This window comes from Desmodus rotundus, chromosome 3 (genome assembly GCF_022682495.2).
Source record: "Desmodus rotundus isolate HL8 chromosome 3, HLdesRot8A.1, whole genome shotgun sequence".
NCBI lineage: Eukaryota > Metazoa > Chordata > Mammalia > Chiroptera > Phyllostomidae > Desmodus > Desmodus rotundus.
This window is the reverse complement of record NC_071389.1, coordinates 187,102,627-187,125,208: the sequence shown is the minus strand read 5'-3', so window position 1 is coordinate 187,125,208 and position 22,582 is coordinate 187,102,627. Positions and strand designations below refer to the sequence as shown.

The following is a 22,582-nucleotide window of genomic DNA, read 5'->3' as shown; positions in this document are numbered from 1 at the left end:
TTAAAATTGGGAGTAAAACCTCCCCCATGGGTTCCTGGAGGATGATGTGAGATGATCATAGTGCCCAGCACAGTATTTGGCACAGAGTAAATGTTTAGCTAACAGTTATTATTATCATTATTATTTTGCCTACATATAAGGCTGGTTCTCCTTCAGGCTTTAGACCAACTTGGGCATGAAAACACTAACAATGTTCCTGGTGGCCACGTTTCTTGAGCAATTTCATACCCTATCTATGTGCCAGATGTGTTAGAGCGAATGAGTGGCTGCTAAGAGAATGTCTTTATCCTTAGTTGGTCTTTCTTTTGTCTTTGTTGGATTGTGTCAAACAAAACAAAAGTAATTAATAAACTTCTCAGCACTGTAAGAAATGACAGATAATATCAGTAGAGCTCAAAAAGGAACTTAAAATTATAGGGTGGGACATAGTGTGCTTTTTAGAATGCAAACAGCATTCATTTTCACTTCATTTTTTATCAGGCCAAGCATACTAACACAGAAAGTCACTCCGGAAAAGGGTAAAGAAAAATATACCTCTTCTGGTACTGTCTTTTATGCCGTATTGAGTAAATGAGTTAAGAGATGTATTGGGCTTTATTTTTCATTGTTCCACACTAACTTTCTCTGAGAAGATGCTCTAAGATGCACTAACTCACCCCATTGGTTTCTGTCTAGGCAGAAAGTTTCTACTCATGTTGAGAAGCACTATAGTAGAATGATTTAGTGCTTAGACAGAGCTGAGTTTGAACCTTGGCTTGGCCACTTAATAGGTGGGTGATCTCGATACAAATTAATAAACTTTTCTAAGGCTCGGTGTTTTCAACTTTAAGGTGGGAATAACAATGGCGCCTACCTCATAGGATTGTTGTAAGAATTAAATGACGTAGTATATGTATAAACCAGACATCCCCAGCTTTTCCAATCTCCCTGCATCACTTTTATCCAAAATCTACATACAATGGCTTGTGACCCCTTTTCACATTCTATGGGAAGACCATGTACTTCCCTAAAGCTCTGATGATCTGGAGTACCACGATTCTCCCAATACGTTCACTCCACAGTCTGCTTGCCAATATTTCCCAACTGGTGTATCTCTCTTAACTCCAGAACCTAACATCCTCTATCACCTGTTCCCTTTCTTGTAGCTCCTCTAAAAGATGAATTAAGGGTAGGAAAATGCTGAAGGCAGGAGAGTCACAGTGCCTTGGATGTTGCGGGAGCAGTGGGAGACCCAAGGAGTCTTAAAGGAACTGAGAACATCATCCAACTACATCACAAATAATCTCCACAAAAACTCATTCCTGTAGTCCAGCAACTGAGTTTCTATTCATTATTATTTTTGTTTCTATTCAATATTAGTAACTAAAATTTAGGATCACAGAATCATAAGATATTGCCGTTAGAATAAGCCTTAAAATGTTCCTGGCCCAAATGCCTCACTTACATATGGGGAAATTATTCGCTAAAAAGTATGGGTGACTCATCCTTGCTCGCTTAAATTGAGTAACACTGTCAGGTATCCATAACCTACTAGTAGAATTTCTATTCTTCCTTGCTCACTTTTTTACCTGCAGTTCAGCTACCGAAGATATGTTTTCAGATACTCTTCCTGCATTAAAAATGTTTCTTCCAACCGAAGCACAAACACAGGTAGTAAGGAGGGCTGGAAGGCCTAGGTTTCAGTCCCAGGTGGAAGGAACTGGCTGCATGACCTGGGGAGAGTCGTTTAATTTTTCAAGACATCAGGTTCCTCATTCAGCTGCAAGGGGATCAGTGTGAATCAGCTCTGAAGTGCCCCGGAGCTCAGATATTCCTTAATTCTTGGTGGTGTCATTGGTTTCTAACAGGATCCATGTCTTCCAATCCCACACAAGATGGAGAGCAGGCCATCCCAGGATTTGGGGAGGCCCATCAGGACAAGAGTTGGCCTCTCTTTGTGGGGGCTGGAGAAGTAAAGCAGCTGAAGAAACACTATCAGTTTCCTTCCCATTCAGAAGAGAACAATCGAGCTCCTCCCAGGAGACACCATCAGGATTTTGACAGTGTGGGGTCTGTCTTATGACAGGAATGGAGGATTACTGTAGAAGGGGGGTGCTTAGTGGCCGCGATTCTGAACACAGAATCAAAGATGGAAGGAAAGCCAAGAGGTCCTTAGGTCCAGTCCCCTGCCTCTCTCTAAGCCTTCCAAGGCAGATGGTTGTCATCCTACATTTAAAAATCTCCAGGGCAGCTTCCCACAGGGCCCTGGGGTCCGTATGTTTTCCCCTTACAATCAAGAAATTCTTCCTGATGTTTTGGTGGAAACACTTTCAAAGGAGCACATGTCCGTTTATCCTTGTCTGGTCCTGGAGATGAGGTGGAATACTCTGTGTAATAATAGCCCTTCCCAAACCTGGCAATGGTGATCCAGTCACCTCCTGGCCTTCTCTTTTGGGGGCTAAATCTTCATTTTCCATCCAGTTAATCATTTTTTTTTTACTCCTATCTGGACCCTTTCCAGTTTCCCCAAATGAGTCTTAAAATAGGAGGATGAAATCTGAGTTCCCACTCTAATTAAAACCTCAGCAATGCCAATTTTGTGGAAGGATTAACTCTGGGCTTTCATTTCATAATTCTCAACATTCGCACGCCTCATATTACAATTTTGTTGTAGTGCTTTCTTGCTCACTCAGGGCCCACCGCTATTTTGCTATAGTACTTCTCTCTGCCAGTTGGAGCCCATTTTTGTCCCTTTTAAACATCTTTCTGTTTTTAATGACCTCTCCTCTTTCTAAATTGTTAAAGGTCATTTTAAATTCTAATCCTACCTCTTAACATTTGAAGACATTTTTCCTGCCTTACTGCAATATGAAAGAGAGTCTAGTCTATTATTTTAGTTATTGAAGAAGGGATCTCAATTTATATCAACCCTAGAAGGGCCTGAATGTCCCTCATTTCTCCCAAGACCCAAAAGTGTGGTTTTGGCTTGCAAAGCAATGCAGACCACCCTTCTCCATTCATCTATTCAACAAACATGTTTTCCAGCACCAATGATATAAGCACTGGGACTATGAACAGATGTATTCATTAAGCACTTACTCCCTGCAGACTTGGGGTGGGTGTTGGGTTTAAAGCAGAGAAGAGGACATATAAGCTCTTCTTTCTTTCATGGATCTCATGTTCCAAGAGGGGTGGAGGAAGGGGACAAATGACAAGTCAACCAATAAATAAACACTACCATGTCCACTCTTGATAAATGTTTTGAAAGAAACAGTGGGATAATAGGCCTCAGGTTGGTGGCTACATTAGATGGGGAAGACAGAAGAGACCTCCCCAAGGAGGGGGCTCTGAAGACCTTACAGCTCAGCAGGCAGGGTCTGCTATTCTGAATGAAGCCCCTTTAGCAAACCTACTTCCCTTTTGTCTCTTCTCCCAGACCTAGGACTAACTTTTGATGGGATGTTAATGGCTGATAATGTGCTGTTTATTAGTTCAAGTTAATTATTTACATTTTCAAAGGACTCTTTATCATTTCTTTAATTAAAAGATGTGACAAACAGAAAGAATTTCAGGATACAGGTGCTTTAGTTCCTCAGAAAGCTGATAGACCTGCTTGGAAACAGGGCTCCAGGGGGCCATTAAGTGGGGAGAATGGACTTCCATGACATCAAATAGATGTCTTTACCGACTTCTAAAACCTTAGATAGGCTGGTGAACTTTAAGACTTTCCAAAGTGTGATAAAGTTTGTAGCATGGAACCTCTTGAAGAACACACTCTTGGGTGAATGCTGGGCTGAGGAGAAACCTTGGATCCTTTGAAGTTTTTTGACATTGGACTTGCTCTTGGGATGTGATTCTGATCACAGCAGCCAACGGGCAAGCCAGCCCTGGGTGTTTCTGAAAGTTATAATGTACGCAAGACTCATCTCTCAGAGCCTGGACCTCTACTTCCCTAGCTTCAAATCTTTGAGCCTTCTGAGAATCATTTTTTTTTAATTAAATTTATTGGGGTGACAATGGTTAATAAGATTAGATAGGTTCACGTGTATAATTCTATGATGTCATCTGTATATTGCATTGTGTGCCTACCACCCAGAGTTAAATCTTCATCTGTCACCATACATTTGACCCCCTTTACCCTTTACTGTGCCCCTGCTCCTGTTTCCTCTGGAAACCACCACACTATTGTCTGTGTCTATGAGTTTTTGTTTGCTTGTTTATCTTGTTTGTTCACTTGTTGCTTTCAGTCTTATATACCACATATGAGTGAATCACAGGCTTCTTTTTTTCTCTTTTTTAATTGAATTTACTAGGGTGACATTGGTTAATAAAATTACATAGGTTAACTTTTACTCTCTGACTTATTTTGCTTAGCATGATATTCTTAAGCTCCATCCACATTGTCACAAACGGCAGTATTTGATCTTGAGAATCTTTCAAGTGTTTGAATTTCCTCTTTCCAGGAAAATCCACAAGCGTACATAATTATACATCACGCAGAGGGTTCACAGGCCTCCTACCAAAACTCATCCACAGGCTGGAGAATTTCTAAGGACCTGTTGGTGCTCAAATTCTAATACATTTCTCTTCTCAGAACCTGTTGACCTCTTGTTCCACATTTTTTATTAGCCTCTGGGTTTCTTAGGACCTGACTAAGTGTTCTTCCTTCCTCCAAACCTCCTCCTGCAGCCTTGGCAAAGTGCTCAGTACACACGGAGAGGGTGCTGATAAGCGCCCCTGTACCTGGAGCTACCTCCCCTGAGGATGCCATGGTGATTGCTCCCTGAGAAACAGTCAGGGTGGGTGGGGAGACCCCTCAGCAGTACCCGCAAACCCTGGGGACACCCACTTGCTTTCCAATTAGTAAAGGAGGTCATTTTCCCTCTGATATTTTCCAGAAAAAGATCTGTGAAGAAGGCGTGTACTGAAATGACCTAACAAGGCAAATGGAAGGAAGTGACTAGAAAGGGAATCATTAAAAACCCAACTCCTTCTTTAAAGGGAAGTGGAAACAGGGACCTGGAGGAAAGTTATAATTGTCAAGCCAGCAGCAGCCCCAGCTCTCCTCCCCAGGCTCCCAATATGGATTTCCTGACTGCGGGGCACCATTTGATTTAAAGCTATGAGAGCCTCATACACACACTCTCAGGAGAAGGGCTCAGAAAAAATTAGAGCAGCCTCTGCCCTCTTCCTGCCACTTCAGTAAGGAAGCAGTTGGGTTAATTAACCATTTCCTCTGCAGGACTGATCCTGATACTTGCTCGAGAAATTTTATTGATGGTGTGTAGCCTGAGTGACAAATAATAAACTGTGATGTTTTTCTTTTTGCAAACTTGAATGTCCTTTGGTTTATGTAACCACCTCAGTTCTATAGGTAATCATCAATAGTGTATTTCCCTTTTGCTCTCCTTTGCCACAAGTTTGAATGAGCTTTGATGATGTGTTCCTGAAGGTGTGCCAAAAAACGCACTCCACCTGTTCGGCTTCTCTGCATTACCCTAGGAGGTTATAAAAGGTGAAGGCACAGAAAAGGTACATTTAGGTCCTCAGAAAGTCTGTCTTCTGACCTAAGTTTTACAATTGTGCAGATGGGCTTAAATACCCACCTGGCAATTTTGAAAGCCTAAAAATAAATTGAACCTGGTATTTAATAAAGGCAGCTTTCAATATTATAGGATGTCCCTGTGTTCCTAGCTTTGCTTTCGACCGGGGAATCTGCTAGGCTCTGATTTCTTTCCCTCTGACCTGGCTTGTTGTCTTCAGGTGCTAGCTGGAAGTCAGAGTGACACAGACTGCACAAATAAAAACTGCAGGAAAGGGAAAAAGATCAACATGTGTTTTTCATTTCAGTTTAGTTTCTTTGGAGGGTTATGACTTTTATTTTCCTTCTACCATAAAACTGGTTCTGCTACTAGACTAGCATATGGATACCTTTATTAGGCAATTATCAAAAGAGATATGAAGGCTTTCTGGAGTTTTTTAGGTGTAAGAAGTCTTTCCCACGACTGCAGTCCGCATTAGCCCTGTCCTCCTCTCTAGTGTCTGCTACCTCACCAGGTATCATATACACCTGTAGGAAGATCACATCACACAGGCAACAGCACCATCTGAGAACCTGTTGGAAATGCAGATTCTCAGGCACAGCTTAGACCTATTGATACAGAAACTCTGAGGGTGGGGCCCAGTAATAATGTTTTAACCAGGCCTCCAGGGGATACAGAGGCAGGCTCTCATTTGAGAGGCTGATATATATCATTGTATAAACACCCACCCCACTGCCTGCTAGTCAGGTTGGGCTCTGGCTCCTTTAGGAACCCCCAAAGATTTATGAACCTGAAATTCATCCTTTCATGAGGGTTAGGGGACAATTATGTGGGTGGGGAAGTTTTACTAACTGGAATCAAAGGAACTTCTAGATTCATAAGTCACTTAAACTCTGTTTTCTCGTCTATAAAATGGGAGTCATTCCATCTGCCTCCTAAGGTTGTTGAAATAGCTGTAGCGCAGAATGTGTGTGAAAGTGATTTCATGAACTGCTACGCACTCCCTGCAGTTAGCTCTGGAGTTAGGTTGGCAGGGGAGGAGGAGAGAGGGCAGAGACGGCAAGTCCTTTGTTCTCATCTGTATTCTGAACCCCGAGTCCAGGCACATAACGGTCGTTCACTGAGTCTCTGCTGAGTAATTGTAAGTAACATTTGGTAAGTGTTTATTCCTGCATTCATCACAAGGACCCTGTGAGGTGTGTTTGAATTCCCCTTTTCAGTGTGAACTGAGAGGTTAAATGACCTACCCACAGCTACATAATTAGTAGTGGTGGAGCCAGCGGCTAAACTCAGGCAAACTGGCTCCGGAAACTGTGCTCTGACCACTTCACCACACAGCCTCACGATGAATTCATTAACGGCCATGCTAAGGATGGTGATGGAGGGAGATGTTTTGTGATTGCTTGCTCTGTGCCCCTTGCTCCTTTCAGCTCTTTATTTGTCTCAACTCACCACAGCCTGGTAGAGGTCAACACCATTATCATCCCTCTTTAACGAGAAAGGAAACAGAGAGACTGGCTGATGTTGGGTCTTTTCTTTCTTCGGTAAAAATTTCTTTACGTTGTCCCTCCCTGTGCACTGACTTTGCTCTTGACTTTTGAATCCACTAATTGGTGAGCATTTGTGAAGTGCCCGATAAGGGCCCAGTGTTGTGCTTCTAGACACAGAAATATGAGACACTTAAGGTGCTTCAGATCAAGTTGGAGAACTGGGCCAGTGCTCATAAAACAGAAAATAAAGACTAATAGATAGTTAAGTGCTGGTTTATGATGCACAAAAGAATCATTTTACACCTTCAGAGAGGTTAATGGGAATAAGTCCTCAGATAGGAATTTCCCAGGGGCCTAAAATCAATGTCTCTTGCTAAACTCAGACTTAATTGCTCTGGGCAGTTGTCATTAAACTCTTGAGCTCAGCAACCCTGCACTACAGTTTCCTTTATAATTGTCACAGTCACCAGGGTTATAATAGGAATGGTGACCTGTTAACTCATCTTTATCTGTTTTGTTCTTTGGGTCCTCAGTACTGAGAGCAGCGTCTAGAACATAGTAGGTGCGCAGTAAACATTGGGGATTGCGTGATTTATCCCCAATACATGGCTGAAGGATGTAGTTGGATACATTTTGTATTGGATGGGGAGGCATACTGTCAGGGACACCACCCCCTGAAAGAAGGCTGAGAGACAGCAGATTGGGCGGGACCCTCGTGATCCAGAGAGGACCTGGGTTCAGAAGGAGCACAGAAACAGATTCCCCCACTCCATACAGTGGGGTGAGGTGCTGTCTTGGCTCCTTGGCCTTCCCTTCTCTCCACCCTATAGAAAAAAAAACTCACAGGTGCTTGGTGATTTTGAAAGTTGAGAATCAGGGTCTCTTGTCATCAATTTCATTATTCCTGGTCTTTCGTCTACTTGGCAAACCTTTGGGTGCCAAGCCCAAGCCCTGGTTACACCCCATGTTTCCTTCAGAGGAAACTTCACTAGTAATTGAAAACAGAGATTGGTTCTCTTATTCTCATTCATGAGATGCAGGTAAGATTCCTGTCTGTGTTCCACCTTGGCTGTCCCTTTTCTAATCCTGGAAGAAAATCTGGTTATAATTCTCTGCTTTGGTCCTTTGGTCTTCCTTTCTGGTCCTTGTGCAAAATGGTGAGCTTTCATCAAAAATATTAAATGCACTTACCTTCAGAAAAAAATAGGACTGCCTGATAATATCCCTTGACTCAGTAATTCCACTCCTAGGAATTAAGTCTTATAAATAATCTCAAAGGGGTAGAAAATTATCTGCCCAAAGACACTGCAGTATTAGTTAACATTATGATAAAACTGTAAGTAGCCAAAATGTCTAATAATGGGAAAGTGGATAAAGAAATAAATGATGGCAGATCTACTCAATAAATTATTCTGCAGCTTTAAAATTATAATTATGAAGGTTATGCAGCAATATTAAAAATGCTTGCACTATAACATTAAGTGAAAGAAACACAATACTACATTAAATTTAGGCTGTGACTATAGTTCTGTCAAAATGTGTTCATCTGGATGAAAACTAGAGAAAGTTAGAAAAATGAAGGTAATGTGATTTGTTGGGATGCCAAGATTATGAGTAAAATGTCCATATTTTAATTTCTGATAAAGTTTCTATAACTTAGTGCAATTCAAGGAGATCAGAAACGAGCTGGTCTGGCTGCATGACGGACAGAGCCAACTGGCCTTTCTGAAACTGGAATAAAGAACCACAGTTTACTGGGTGAGAAGTGAGTACCCAATACCCAGCTTTGCCCTCAACAGCAGGATTGCACAGACTTCTCTCTCTGGCAAAAGCAGTGCATGCCATTCCTTCCGGCATTCTCTGGAGTACCGAGGATAAAACTCTGTCTATTGCTCATGCTGAAACCCTGGGCTTGGTCTGCTGACTTAGATGACCTCACTCATACATACCTTCATGGATATTAGCATTATGTACCTTTGAGAATTCCAGTGACAGTGTCCATGACAGGGTTTGTCCTCACCTAGGAATTCCCCCACTTTCAAGACGTCCCCAATTAAGGTGAAATGGCTCTGCAACTTACTAGCTATGTGGTTTAGGTTAAGTTACTAAACTGGCTACACCTCAGTTTCCTCATATGTAAAATGACTATGATAATAATGCCTATTCCATGTAGTCACTGTAGGAGGTAAATGAGATAAGACATGAAAAGTAATATTTGCAATAGTAGCTCAATAGAAAGCACTCACTAAAGGAAAGCCATTGGTAGCATATTATTGCAAGGCTTCCTGTTGTTCTAAATGTCAAATAAGTTTAAATAGAAAGTGAACAGAAGAATGAAATGCCCCCTTTCAATCTCAGGAGAAACTTATGTTTAATGGAAAAGGTTTCAATCTCATTTGATTATATCTTTGGGTCTTATTATAGTTTCTTCTCATTAGTTAACTGGTACCCTCTAGGTTTGTGTCTCCTCAAGTGTTCTTGCTGCATGAAGGTGTCTGCCCTACTGTGTTTAAGTCATATTAGGGAGCTTAATTATAATTAAATCAGGTAGCATAGTCTGCCTAGTAACTCTGACATACAAAAAAAGCATAATTTCAGATAGAAGGCTGGGCAAAATAGACACTCTTGGTGATGCCACAGATGACTAATGCAGACAGGGGAGATGAGAAGGCTGGGAAGCCAAGAGCCACAGCCAAGGACAAGAGAGGAATTTGGTTGAAAGGAGAGTATTAAGACATCAAGAGCCTGAAAAGAGAAGTCTAGGGTGATTTGTGGCCTGTTGAGTATCAGGAAAAAAGACGTGGCAAAAGAAGTCACAGATGTTTTGAAGAATGCAAGGAATTTACGATGGTTCATAGTCTGACTGCAGGAAATACTTGCAGAGGGCAGATATCAGGGGACCATGGAAGTACTGCTTCAGTGAGAAGACACTGGAAGACGAAGACTTCACAAGTGACTTTTACCAAAGTCTCATCCTGAACCAGGAGCAAGGGAAGAGGAGGACTAAAAGTTGCCTGATAAGAAAAAAAATCAAAAAATCAATAAATCAGCAAATCTTAGAAGTAGATTAAAATGTTTCTAAACCAGCAGCCCCTTTTTTCCTGTCATTCTTTTCTTTAAAAGTCATTGCCAACAACTTGAGCTCATAGTTCAGGAATGGGGATGTATGTAACTCTCTCTTCGTTCTCTTATCAGAACCTACTGCACAGTCAAAAAGCTTCATTCCTCTCCTCCCATCCCTATTATATGGAAGCTGCTGTAAGACCTTGAGGTGTCGTTTCTTCTCATCAACCTAACAATTTATATACGCAGTTTTTATATAAATATCCATTTGACATCATGGTGATTGTGGAGACCATACCCGTCCAGAGGTCCGAGGACTTTTAAAAATTTTTTTATTTACTTTCAGAGAGAGGGAAAGGGATGGAGAAAGAGAAGGAGAGAAACATCAACACGAGAGAGAAACATTGATCAGTTGCCTCTCGTAGTAGTCCCAATCTGGGACCAAACCCTCAACCCCAGCGCGTTCTCTGACCAGAAATTGTACCGGTGACCATTCACTTTGCGGGACAACTCCCATCAACTGAGCCACACTGTCGGGGCCAGAGGTTCATGGATTCGATATTCTTCTTTCTCACAAGTGTGAGAGGAATTAGGCACAGAACGTCCTTGGCTTATTATGGTTCAACTTAATGATTTTTCAAACTCGTGATGGTATAAAAACAATATGCATTCAGCAGCAACTGTACTTGGAATTCTGAATGTTGGTCTTCTCCTGGGTTAGCAATATGTAGTACCTGATGCTGGACAGGGGCAGGGAGCGTCTAAGTCCCAGTCAGCCACATGACTACAAGGGTAAACAATGGATACTCCTCACTGTAGTATTAAATGCATTTTCAACTTAAGATACTTTCACCTTATAATGATGGGTTTATCGGAATATAACCCCATCATCAGTCAAGGAGCATCTGTACTTCCTGGAAATCTGGGAAGATAAAATGGAGGCTGTCCTGCTAAAAAAAACTATCTGTCAGAAGAGAGCACTTCGCCCCTGAACTTGGACCCTCATTTCCAGCTGGTTAGGACAGAGCTAATTATGCCTAAATATTAGCAGAAGCAGTACATCCATACAGCCTTCCCAACACAGATCTGAGCCAAAGAGAACAGACAGAAGGCAGGTGTTGAGGGAAATAAAATGTCCCACAAGCAGTTACCCTGGTCCAGTGTCCTGGCTCAAAGGAGCCTTCCCAGCTCTCTGACACATTAGGCCTCCCATCGCTTACTCCTAATGAAGCTAACTAATTCTGCAATCATGGACCAGTTTTGTGACAAATTGGATATGACCGCTGGGGCAACTCTCCCCAGTTCTCAGAAAGGATATTCACGGAAGTCAGTGATCAGCTAGGAGGCCAAGTGACCATTGCCTCAGAGTGGGGTCCCAGAGTGATGTGGTCAATCACTCACAGTGTTGGAGTAGTGAGAAAAAGATTAAAAATAAAAAAGAGTTTGGTTTTTTCAGCCAATATCACAAACTAAAAAGATGTTTCTTTGCAGAATTTAGTAAGATAAATCAGATGATCAGGTAATTTTCTTGATTGATAATAATTTTTGCTAAAAAGCCCTTAGTGAGGTTTAGAGATACAGGCATGATATCGGTCCCAGTGGAAATAAAGATAGGAACAGGAGTTAGCTTGGAGACAGGCTGTAACGGAGCCAAATCACTCTTTCTTCAGTTCAGAAAAAGAATGGTTTTAGGCGAGAGAAAGAGGGTGGTGAACAGCTAGCCGGCTCCTTGATTGCCAGATTACTAAGAATCCTCATAAGTTGACTTTGAGTTTGATATCATGTCTGAAGCTATATGAAATTCAAAAATACAGCAATTTGAGGAAAGTGTTTAAAATCTCTCAGTCATGTTTAAGCAATCAAATATTAAGGGGAAAGTTATAGCAGCAAAATTCCATAGAAGTAAGAAAGGATGGTCTGGTAAGTCCAGATTTGAGCTGAAGTTTCCTGAAATAATATAATCACTCTCTAAATGAACCATGCAGCCTTAGTCTGCCTACCTACTCATTTCATCATTTAGTATTTTTGATGAAAAATACTAAAACTTGCTTGAGAACTCCTTGTACAGACTTTAAAATTTAGAAAACCTTAACATTAGCTGATTTTACAAAAAAGGAGTAGCATTTGAAAAGCCATGTTTATAATGGTCATATTCTAATTTTATCCTCTGGGCAGAAGTTGAGACACCAATGGCAGAGATGATGACCTTCCTAAAGCTCATTTACATTACAGGCGATGAGGTAACATGTAGTCATAGCTGGAATTTTTAAGGGAAACTATGCATCTGTCCCCCTGGCAAGAACTGAATATTGTACAGAGGATTCATATACCATTGACAAACACCAAGGAAACTAGTAAAATAAAACGCTGGCCACAGTGAGCACTGAGAAGGTCAACTATATTAATAACCCACCTAGGGTTTGTCACTTACTCGTCTTTGAAGATACAGCTTTGAAAAGGGTGATGGTGATAAGCCATGCCCCGGGATTTCTAGAGTCTTCTCACCCTAATTCTCACTTCCAAATGCCCACTCAAGTGCGGGCCATTCCTTTTCCTTATTCATCAGAGTCTTTAGGACCCTGGTTTTCAAAATGTATTTGACTCTTTCCACTGTTCCAAGAGCTCCTGCAAATGACTCCCATCCTTCTTACTCTTTTTCTAATTACACATGTATCCTGTCTTGAGCTGGCTTGTGCAATCCTTATAGAAGGTCTTATTCCCCCTCCTTACTTCAACCCACCTTCACATTGGACATTTTCCCCATTTTGCTCCACCAAACTCAACAATGATCCCTGATTTCCCTAAATTCAGCCTACATGTCTTGTTTTCACCTACAGCTAAACCTGACAAAGAGGAAATTCCTGGTTCTGTCATAAAACTTCTCTTCACTACGTATTTCCCTCATTTTAGGGAGAAACACTGGTAGGCGATACATACCTTATTGATTAAAAAAGTGGGTAGCATAACCATCTAGATAATCCTTAGTCATATTATTGGTAGCAGTGCTTGATATTATTATCTAGTACTGTGGTTGTCTACCCGAGAAAACTGAATCTCAGAGAGTTTGGAGGACTTGTGAATTCACACAAAGGATCTGGGGCTGGCACCCAATGTTGTTTTCAATATCCCATATTGCCTTCTCTCCATCCCCTGTCTGCATATTGCTCTGTGCTGTGTGCTCTAGAAACACGCCCCAGGGCCTTTCCACGCAGAAGCAACACTGTTGACATACCGCATGAAAGGCACATCCCACACAACCCAACTGGCACTGAAGTGTATACCATGCAGTTATTTACATCATGTAATGCCTTAACCATCCTCTTCATTCTCCCTCCTCCTTCTCTCCCTGTGTTCAAGTTGTCGCCAACTCTGGTTGTCTCTGCTCCACAATAATGCCAAGGACTGTCTCTGCTGCTGTGGAGGCCGCTTTCCACCAGCTCTCCCCATGATGCGGGCCCAGATGCCTCCCCTCACAGGGCCTCTGCCTCCTGACACTCTCCCTTCAGACACACCAGACTTCCCTGGCAGACGTTCCCCCTTCGCCTGCCATCCTGACTGTGTCACACCCACCCCTGGGAAAATCTCCAGATGTGCTCTGAGCAAAACACAGAGGCCCAAGTGAGGAGACTGACAGGGAGCAGGGCTCCTGAGAGCACCGGGCAGGTGCCAAGTTGCAAAGAAAAGAGAAATGATAGACTTTAGAGTGAAACTAAAAATAAAGAGAATGTGTTTTAATACTCCTTTGGCTGATTCATCTTTCTGTGGCACCAGAGAGAGGGGCGTTACCCTCTATTCACGAGTGCCTTCTGGTTTGCCTATAAGGCCTCTCTTCCCACATCTGAAAGAGTAGACTAACAATAACAGTGTAAGAATAGGAGATAACTCTGGTGGCATGGTGACAATCTCCAGATTGGAGCCAGAGTCACCTTACAATTTCCGTCACAGTCTTTCTCAACAAAAATGAGATAACTAAGGTCCGCATACGCGATTCCTCAACATCCCTTCTTATTCTTTCTCTTCTGGTCTGTTTTCATCCCGTTCCGGCGTGAGTCCAAGATGGAGTAGTGATTGCGCGGGCCTGGTGACATTGTATACTCGGGGGCTGCTTATTCCCAAAGCGTGGTTGGCAGGAGTCGGGGCCGCAGTTCTGTCATTCCAGGGAGGAAACTAATTTCTAGCCTACTGTGAACTCCACATAGGATGAGCTTTTGCCCAAAAGTTCATCAGTGAGTAAAAAGAATGTCAATGGCTGCCAATAGCAGGAGATTGGGAGATTCAGGTGAAGAAAAGAAAGGCGCAGCATGAAATGGAGAGAGAGGAGAGGAATGCCCATGCTGGTGGAAAGTGACTGGGAAACCCCTCTAAATTGATACCAACACTGAAAAGCCAATTATTTTAGACAGTTGATTATTTGGGAAAAATGAAAAGTAACAAGAGGTCAAGAGAAGCCCATGTGACTGGGCCTTGTTTGACTTGATTGTAGGATCCATTCTTATAAAGCGTCTACTTTGGAGTAAAACTGTTCAGGACAGTGTACGAGGGTGGGCAAATGTAGGTTTATAGTTGTGAGTATGCAAAACACAAAAATCATTCTCATATTATTATTTATTTATTATTGTAGTATTTATCAGTATTACAACTGTAAACCTATTTTTGCTCACCTTGTATACATATAAAGATTGGGTATCCTTTTGAAAGAATAAGTATTCACTCATCTTAATGGAGAACATCCTCTTTTATTTAGAAAGGCCATCTTTTTCAATGAAACATTGAAAAGGTGCATTTTTAAGAGAGGAAGAAGATATCTACTCCACTAGCTGTGTTAGCCAACTTGATGATAATAATAATAATAATAATAATAATAACAATACAACAGCTAACATTTATTTAGAGTTTACTACATACCAGACATTCTGCAAAATAGTTTACATACATTCTTATATCATCTTCAAGGTAGCCCTGGGAGATACCCTTATTATGTCCATTTTTCATAAAAGGATCTAAGCCTTGGAAGATTTGGTGCCTTGTCCAAGGTGAACAGTGTATAAGAGGGAGAATCCAGCTCTGTCTGACTCCAAAACCTGCGCTTTAAGCCACTCAAAATATTGCCTCCTTTGTTGGCATGACAGGTGTCACAGGCAGATCATACTCAAATCCTATAAGAGGTTCTAAATAACTGAAGCTATATAACTAGAAAGTGATAGCTGACTTCTATAGCAGACCCAATTGAAATAATTCAAACATAAAAATGACCCCTTTGGCATTTGATTATCTTTACCTTAGACGTTGATAAACCAAGCCATTCCCTTAGGACAACATTTCTGTCCAGCAAAGCATTTCTCTTGCCAAGGAGTAATTTTGTTGGCTACATCTATCTCCCCCAAGCCCTGGAAACAAACCCAAACTAGTAAATTGTGCTGTCCTGGCAAGACACGCATCCTCCAGGGCATTGTATCAGGCTAAAGCAATACATCACATTGCTTCCCACTCTGTCAGCCCATTTCTCCAAAGAGTCCTAAAACAGTAATGTTTCTCCTCTGAATCTCTAGTTCTCTTGTCACTAGGCCTTGCGCTTTAGTTCCCTGGCCTTGGAGACAGGCAGACTGAATAGCACTATTTTCACACCTGTCCTTGAGTTGGAGCTTCCAAAAGAAAAGAGGGTTTGAAAAAAGGGGAAGCCCCCTAGAGCTGTGTTTCACTCCTTTCAGGCCCAAAGATACACAAACATCGATCTGATTGGGCAATAGGAAGACTTTGGTCTTTTGGTTATGAGGATTTAGTAGCTGCAAAAGAGTTGCTGAGTGCGGGGGGTGTTGGCAGGTCAAACAGGGTCATAATTCCTAGAAAAGATGATCTTGTCCAATAGAGAAGTAGTGGGACCAGCAAACACTGGCAATTAAAAATTAACACAAGCCAAAGTGAAATCGATGCCTACATTTGATAGGTTTTCAAGAAAAGCTTGTGACACGCAATTCATAGAAAAGAGAACATTTTCTGTGTTCACTTTTACAGATGCCAAAGGTCAATTCTACTTGGAAAAATCTTTCTGCTGAAAAGTAGAGAAGTACAGAGCTAGTACCATGTAAGGCAGGCAATAAGTATATACTTTTGAAAAACTTCTTCAAAAACAATTCTAATTTTAAAATGTTTGGCAATGGCTTTGCTACTAATAGTAAGTCACTTAATTCCGGATATATGTTTGAATATGTAAGTGAACGTACCTGTGCTAATCTAAGTGAGCAATGATGTGGCTAGTTTACAGTAGCAAAATCCGCATCTTTACTGAGCATGTGATTACATCTGTCTCAAAAGAGTTTTAATTCGGGTGTGATTTCCATAGAATTTTTAAAAGGTAAAATATTGACTTATCAAAAGACTTTAAGTGAAATGTGAATCCCACTAATTCAGGGTAGTATTACATTTGGGGTCTGGGAAATAGTCTTATCACAATTTTCTTTATATTATGAATTCATGAAAGGAGTCTAGTTTTCCATAGAGAGCCACAAAATTTGTATGAAATATTGAGAAGTGATTCTCATTTCTACAGAAATGAAAATAGCAATTGGATGCTAAAATGGAGAAAAGTTTAAAATTACTCATTTTTACCCAACTTTCCCAGTCCTTTCCCATGCAAAATTGTGTCATCTGAGTGACTTTCATTAGATGAGGTGGCCCACAGAGGGATGCTGCCCTGAGAAACTAACCCTTCAGAGTGATTCCAAGTTGTCGCTCATGTCTGAAGGTTTTGGATAAATACTCGGTGCAGAGAACCTAACTTTCTGCCTTCTGCAGACTTTAATTGTAATATTTGATTGTGTAATCAATCCTCACCTTGTTAATCAAAGTTAAATGTAAATTAGTTTTTTATAACTTAATAATCCATTTCTGTTTTCCATAAGAGACCTAATTGTGAATTTTCCAGAAATAGCCCTTGAAATCCAACTTGAATTGTCTCACTTCTTTTTTCCTGCTCTCCAAATATGATCGAATTTGGAACCTCTTTTTGTTTAGCAATTTCTAGTGACCAGTTTTATTCCTTGGAACCCAAAGAGTAACAAGTGTATATCATCAGAAGAACATATTTCCCTATTTTGAAAATGTTTGCATACTGATTCTTTAAATCGACGTCTCCTCTTTTTAGTGGTAAAATTAGATTAATTCAAGGAAAGCACTCTCAGTAAACAAGAGGCGAAGTTTCAAAGAGAATAAAAGTTGAGTACAATGTTCCAACTGCGTTCCCAGAAAACTGTAAGAAACACAACCCTAGGCAGCACCAGTAGAGGTAGCACCATTTTTACCAGTGATGGATGACCAGAGCTCTCTGCTCTAGAAGTGATGACCCCAGTTAAATCTCAGCATTACCCCTTTTCCTTCAGGGATGGAGCAAAGCGAGTAGCCTGCAATAAGGACAAAATGTGAGACTCAGCTAATTGGTGTGGTTTTGATGATGCCACAATTCTGCCCCAAACCCTTGTAACTAGCAAGTTTTCCCTGAAGATTATTGAATTACTCCACTGACCATGCATTATTTAAAGGGAAGTGCTATTATTATAAAAGCCATCTGTTTAACCATTGGAATTCTGTCTGTTGGCCAACTTTCAAGATACATGTGCACTGTGACCACACATGATATCTACTCACAGGGGAGTCAAGGCCTAGGTTAGGTGGCGGCCAACTTGTCTGATAAGCAATCTTCGGTCTGCATGCTCTGGAGAAAAATTACTGACAAAATAAAGATACGAATATGCCAGTTTTCATTGTTAAAACTTTGTCAACAAGAAAAATTCTGTTCAATTTTATCCATGCCTGTTGACTCTAGTGACTGAGTGAATGTACAGACACTTCATAATACCAGTACGAAAGAACTCTGGAACTCCCAGTCACCTGTCTTTTGTTTAAGCATCAAGTAAGGAAAAATGGTGTGAGCATCTTGGGGAGCTCAAATGATAAACATAAAAAACTTTTTCACCTTCGAAGTTAGAAAATATTTCAACCTTTCTTAAAGACAGTGTAACTGGCTTCCAACCATATTGAATATCTGGCCAGGATGGCTTTTCTTCTGCATTTCTTCACTTGATACAGATTCTTTAGAATAGAGAGCACCATAGCAGTCATACATTGTGTTCAGTATAGGAATATGATCCCAGGGTCTTCGTAGGTGTTCATACAACTTTTACTTAACTGCTTCCGGCAATGGGAAGTTTATTTTTAAAAGCAGTCTGCCCCATTTTTTAAACTTTTGAGTTCAAATTGTTAGAAATTTTTTTCTTATACAAAGCCAATATTTGTTTCCTGCTCTCCTACCAAGTTGTGATTCCACCCACTGGAGCAGACTGCAGAGTGCCTACTGGGGAGTTTTTAAAGGAAAGGATGAACGGCTTGCTCCGTCACATTTAGAAGTTAGTCATAGTGACCATAGCTGCAATTTAGAGGTCATTAAAAATCCTTATTTTTCTCAAAATTGATATTGGAGCAAATTACATTACTGCCTTTCTAGTAAACCACGCTGTATCAGGTTTCTAGTGCTAGTCCATAGCTATGAGTATCTTTATTTTGGTTCTGAAAGAAGATGTAATGTGAGGCAGTTGAAGATAAAGGACAAAACTTTGACCCTCAACTGTGGCCTCTCAACTGGTGAGAAATGATTTTTTTGTTGTTGTTAAAAATCTTGATGTGGAACCAGAATTCAAGCCTATAGTATACTTCAAAGGACTAATTAAACTTTAAAAGACAATATGTAAACACTGTTATATTCATATATCCCCAGTGAAGTACAATTAGTCCATTGTAGACATTATGAATAGGTAAAGAAAAACATCTTTTAGGTTTGTGGCAGGAAAACTGATAGTTACATTTATGGCAAAATCCAAGTTTTTATACCACTATTTCATCAACATTAAAAAAGAATATATGGACATAAGGTAAACTTTCCTTATAAAACATTACAGAAAAATCCTAACTCTCTTTGTCCCTAAATTCATTGATCTATGGACTGAAAAAGCACAGCTGTTTTATAGACTGACTGAGTCTTCTGCATTAGCTGACCTTCAAATGGCAAGTGAAAGCCCCACAGAGGCTCCAACTGGGTCCAGCTGCCCAGTCCCCCAAATCCCTCAATCACAAGGAACCCCCAGGGTTTGCCCCAGCGAAAGCAGCAGACCCCACTCAGAGAGACCACAGACTGAACCCTCACTGAGCTACTACCTTCTGCTGTCCTCAGTGACTATGAACTTGCCTTACGGGGAGTAAGCATCCCCAGACTCCTGTGTCAAGCATCAGGAAAACATTTGAGTTCTTAGAGGATGCCAGGAACGGTTGACCATTCCAGCAGCAAGGCTGATAAACCAGTTTGCTGGTCGTCCATGAACCTGGGCCTGATCTCCCCCATCCAGGGAGCTCAAAATATACTTTGGGAACTTTGACTTTCACAACTCCATTCTAAAGAATGATGTCATTATTATGGAAATGTAAGATTTTTAATTTAAAATCTAATGCTATCTTCTGTGTCAGGAATTAAGAGTGAATGTAAGTCAGATTGATTAACTGGATTCTTCTGGATCATTGGATTCTTCCATGAAGCCTGAACTTCAGTGGAGAAAACCAAGGACCCCCAACCTCCCAAGGGAGTTAAGGGACATGAAAGAAAGCTGAGACCAGGTCCCTCTGCCCTTGCCTGAGCCAGGGCAGTTTGACTGTTGTCTGTTTTATATATTTGTGTGTAAACAATGTTTGGTTTAATAGCAGTTCTACTATAACAAAAAGCTTACAAAGAACTCAGGTACATTTTAAGGTCCGGGTAAGCTTGTTTTGCCCTTTCTTTTAATTCTAGAGCCAGGAAAAGTGTGTTCAAATCAAAACAAAAAATGAAACCAAACCAAAACCTACTTGCCAAGTAAAGAGATCTAATTGATTTGCAAATATCAAGAGAAATTTGACTCGTGGTGTTCCCTATGGGCAATCCAAATAGCATGAAAGGGGGACGTTTAGTTCATTCTCAGTCTAATAATTATCCTATAAGAAAACCAAATTGAAAAAACCCACCAGAATTGATTGTTCTAGTCTCTGTGAGGTAATAGGGGAGGGAGCCCTATCTCACTGGTACTGTCATCAGTTCCAAGTTCTAAGGTTTTTGGATGCAATCAACAGTCACACTGTTTCTTCACAAGCTATATAAGATCCCGGAGAGGGGTGCTCAAAGGAAGCAAACCAATATTTATTTAAGACCTACTATGTGTCTGGTGATACTCTAAGTACTTTTCACATTATCTCACATAATCCTCAAACAATCCTTACAAGGCACATATCATTAACCCTGCTTTACAAATGAATAAACTGAGGCCCAGGAAGCTTAAATGACATGTCCACAGTTGTACAATAGGCCTCCTGGGCTCTATGAGGCACTTTGACTTTGCAGAGGGAAGATTTGAGTTTAAATCTTGATTCTACCATTTACTGCATAATGATTTTGAGCAAGTCACTTCCAACTCCAAGTTTCAGTCTTCACATCAGAAAAGTGGGAGTCCTTTCTAGATTTAAAACTTTATTGATGCTTATTCTGATTTTACGTGGAAGCAATTAAGCAAAAGAGCGAATATTTGAGCCATCTTGCATATAAAAACTATGAAGATTTGCTAAAAAGATTAAGGAAACTGAATACATGATCTTCTTTTAATTAATATCCCTAGAAGCCTCTCAGCTAAGCCAATATATAAGGAAGAGCTAGGATTGGACAAACACAAGATTCTTGAAGTTGCTGAGAACTTCAGGAGAATTAACACAAAGTGCATTTTGAATGAGTTAGTGCTAACAAGTACAATACAGACTCCAGGAGACATACTGGAATCCAGAAGGATCTATGGACATGGGAATTGTTGGAAGCTTCAAAAAGAAGTTGACATATTTACCAACGCTACCTCGGACAAGGGTCTGATCTCCAAAATATATAAAGAACTCACACAACTCTACTCCAGGAAGACAAATAACCCAATTACAAAGTGGATAAAAGACTTGAACAGACACTTCTCCAAGAAAGACATACAGAGGGTCCAGAGACATATGAAAAGATGCTCAGCATCACTAGCCATCAGAGAGATGCAAATTACAGCCACAGTGAGATACCACTTCACACTGGTGAGAATGGCCATCATAAACAAATCAAGAAAAAAGTGTTAGAGAGGTTGTAGAGAAAAGGGAACCCTAGTGCACTGTTGGTGGGATTGGAGACTGGTGCAACCACTGTGGAAAACAGTATGGAACTTCCTCAGAAAACTAAAAATGGAACTGCCTTTTGACCCAGCAATTCCACTGTTGAGACTACATCCTAAGAGCCCTGAAACACCAATCCAAAAGAACATATGCACCCCAATGTTCATAGCAGCACAATTTACAATAGCCAAGTGCTGGAAGCAACCTAAGTGCCCATCAGCAAATGAGTGGATCAAAAAACTATGGTACATTTACACAATGGAATACTATTCAGCAGAGAGAAAGAAGGAGCTCCTACCCTTTGTGACAGCATGGATGGAACTGGAGAGCATTATTAAGTGAAATAAGCCAGGTGGTGAGGGACAAATACCATATGATCTCACCTTTAACTGGAACATAATCAACAAAAGAAAAAAGCAAACAAAATATAACCAGAGACATTGAAATTGAGAACAATCTAACAGTAGCCAGAGGGAAGGGGGAGGGGACAATGGGGAGAAGGGTTTTCAAGAACTACTATAAAGGACACATAGACAAAACCAAGGGGGAGGGTGGAAGCAAGGGAGGGAGGTGGGTTTGGCTGGGGTCCGGGGAAGTGGGGGGGGGGAGGAAATGCAGACAAATGTAATTGACCAACAATGAGATAAATTTTTTTTAAAAAAGTGTGGGCGGACTAGGTGTGGGGAGAGGTGTGTCTTCAGAGGGTGGGTGGAACCTTGCAGATGGAATATTCCACTCTAACGCCAGACCACTCTGCATTTCATTTGCACAGACAAGCCCACGGGATATGGCTCCAACAGTCGGCGGGCACCTCAGACAGGCATTGTGGATGAGTGCTGCTTCCGGAGCTGTGATCTGAGGAGGCTGGAGATGTACTGCGCACCCCTCAAGCCTACCAAGGCGGCCCGCTCCGTCCGTGCCCAGCGCCATACCGATATGCCCAAGGCTCAGAAGGTAAGTCAGCTGGGGTGGGTTCTGGCCCTCTTCAAGAGATCTGTGACTTATACATGTGGGGGCAGGTCGCCAAACGTAATTATATCCCCTCAGTCTCCTGGCTTACAGGTCAAAATAGCTCCATTCTGACCCACCCTAGGTGTTCATCCCTTTGGTCACTCCACATTGCAAATTCTCTCTTCTACTGCTCTGGTCGATCTGATAACTAGGAGGTGGCAGAGAACAGTGACTAAACATGGGCTTTGGGGTCAGACAAAACTGAAGTCCTAGCTTTGCAATCATCAGCTGAGAGCCCTTAGTGGAAAAGTATATAACCTATGCAAGTCTTACGTGCATCCACAAAATTGG

General features: G+C 41.2%; 1 protein-coding gene across 5 annotated transcripts in view; it reads left to right on the top strand.

Annotated features, from left to right (window-relative positions):
* The window catches only part of IGF1 (insulin like growth factor 1), a 75,054-nt gene that overhangs the window by 31,297 nt on the left and 21,175 nt on the right, over positions 1 to 22,582 (top strand). For all 5 annotated transcript variants that reach the window (XM_024579437.4, XM_024579439.3, XM_024579435.4 and 2 more), the window contains exon 3: positions 22,053 to 22,234. In XM_024579437.4, the coding sequence (XP_024435205.1) occupies positions 22,053 to 22,234 (182 nt within the window). The remainder of the gene's footprint in view (positions 1 to 22,052; positions 22,235 to 22,582) is intronic.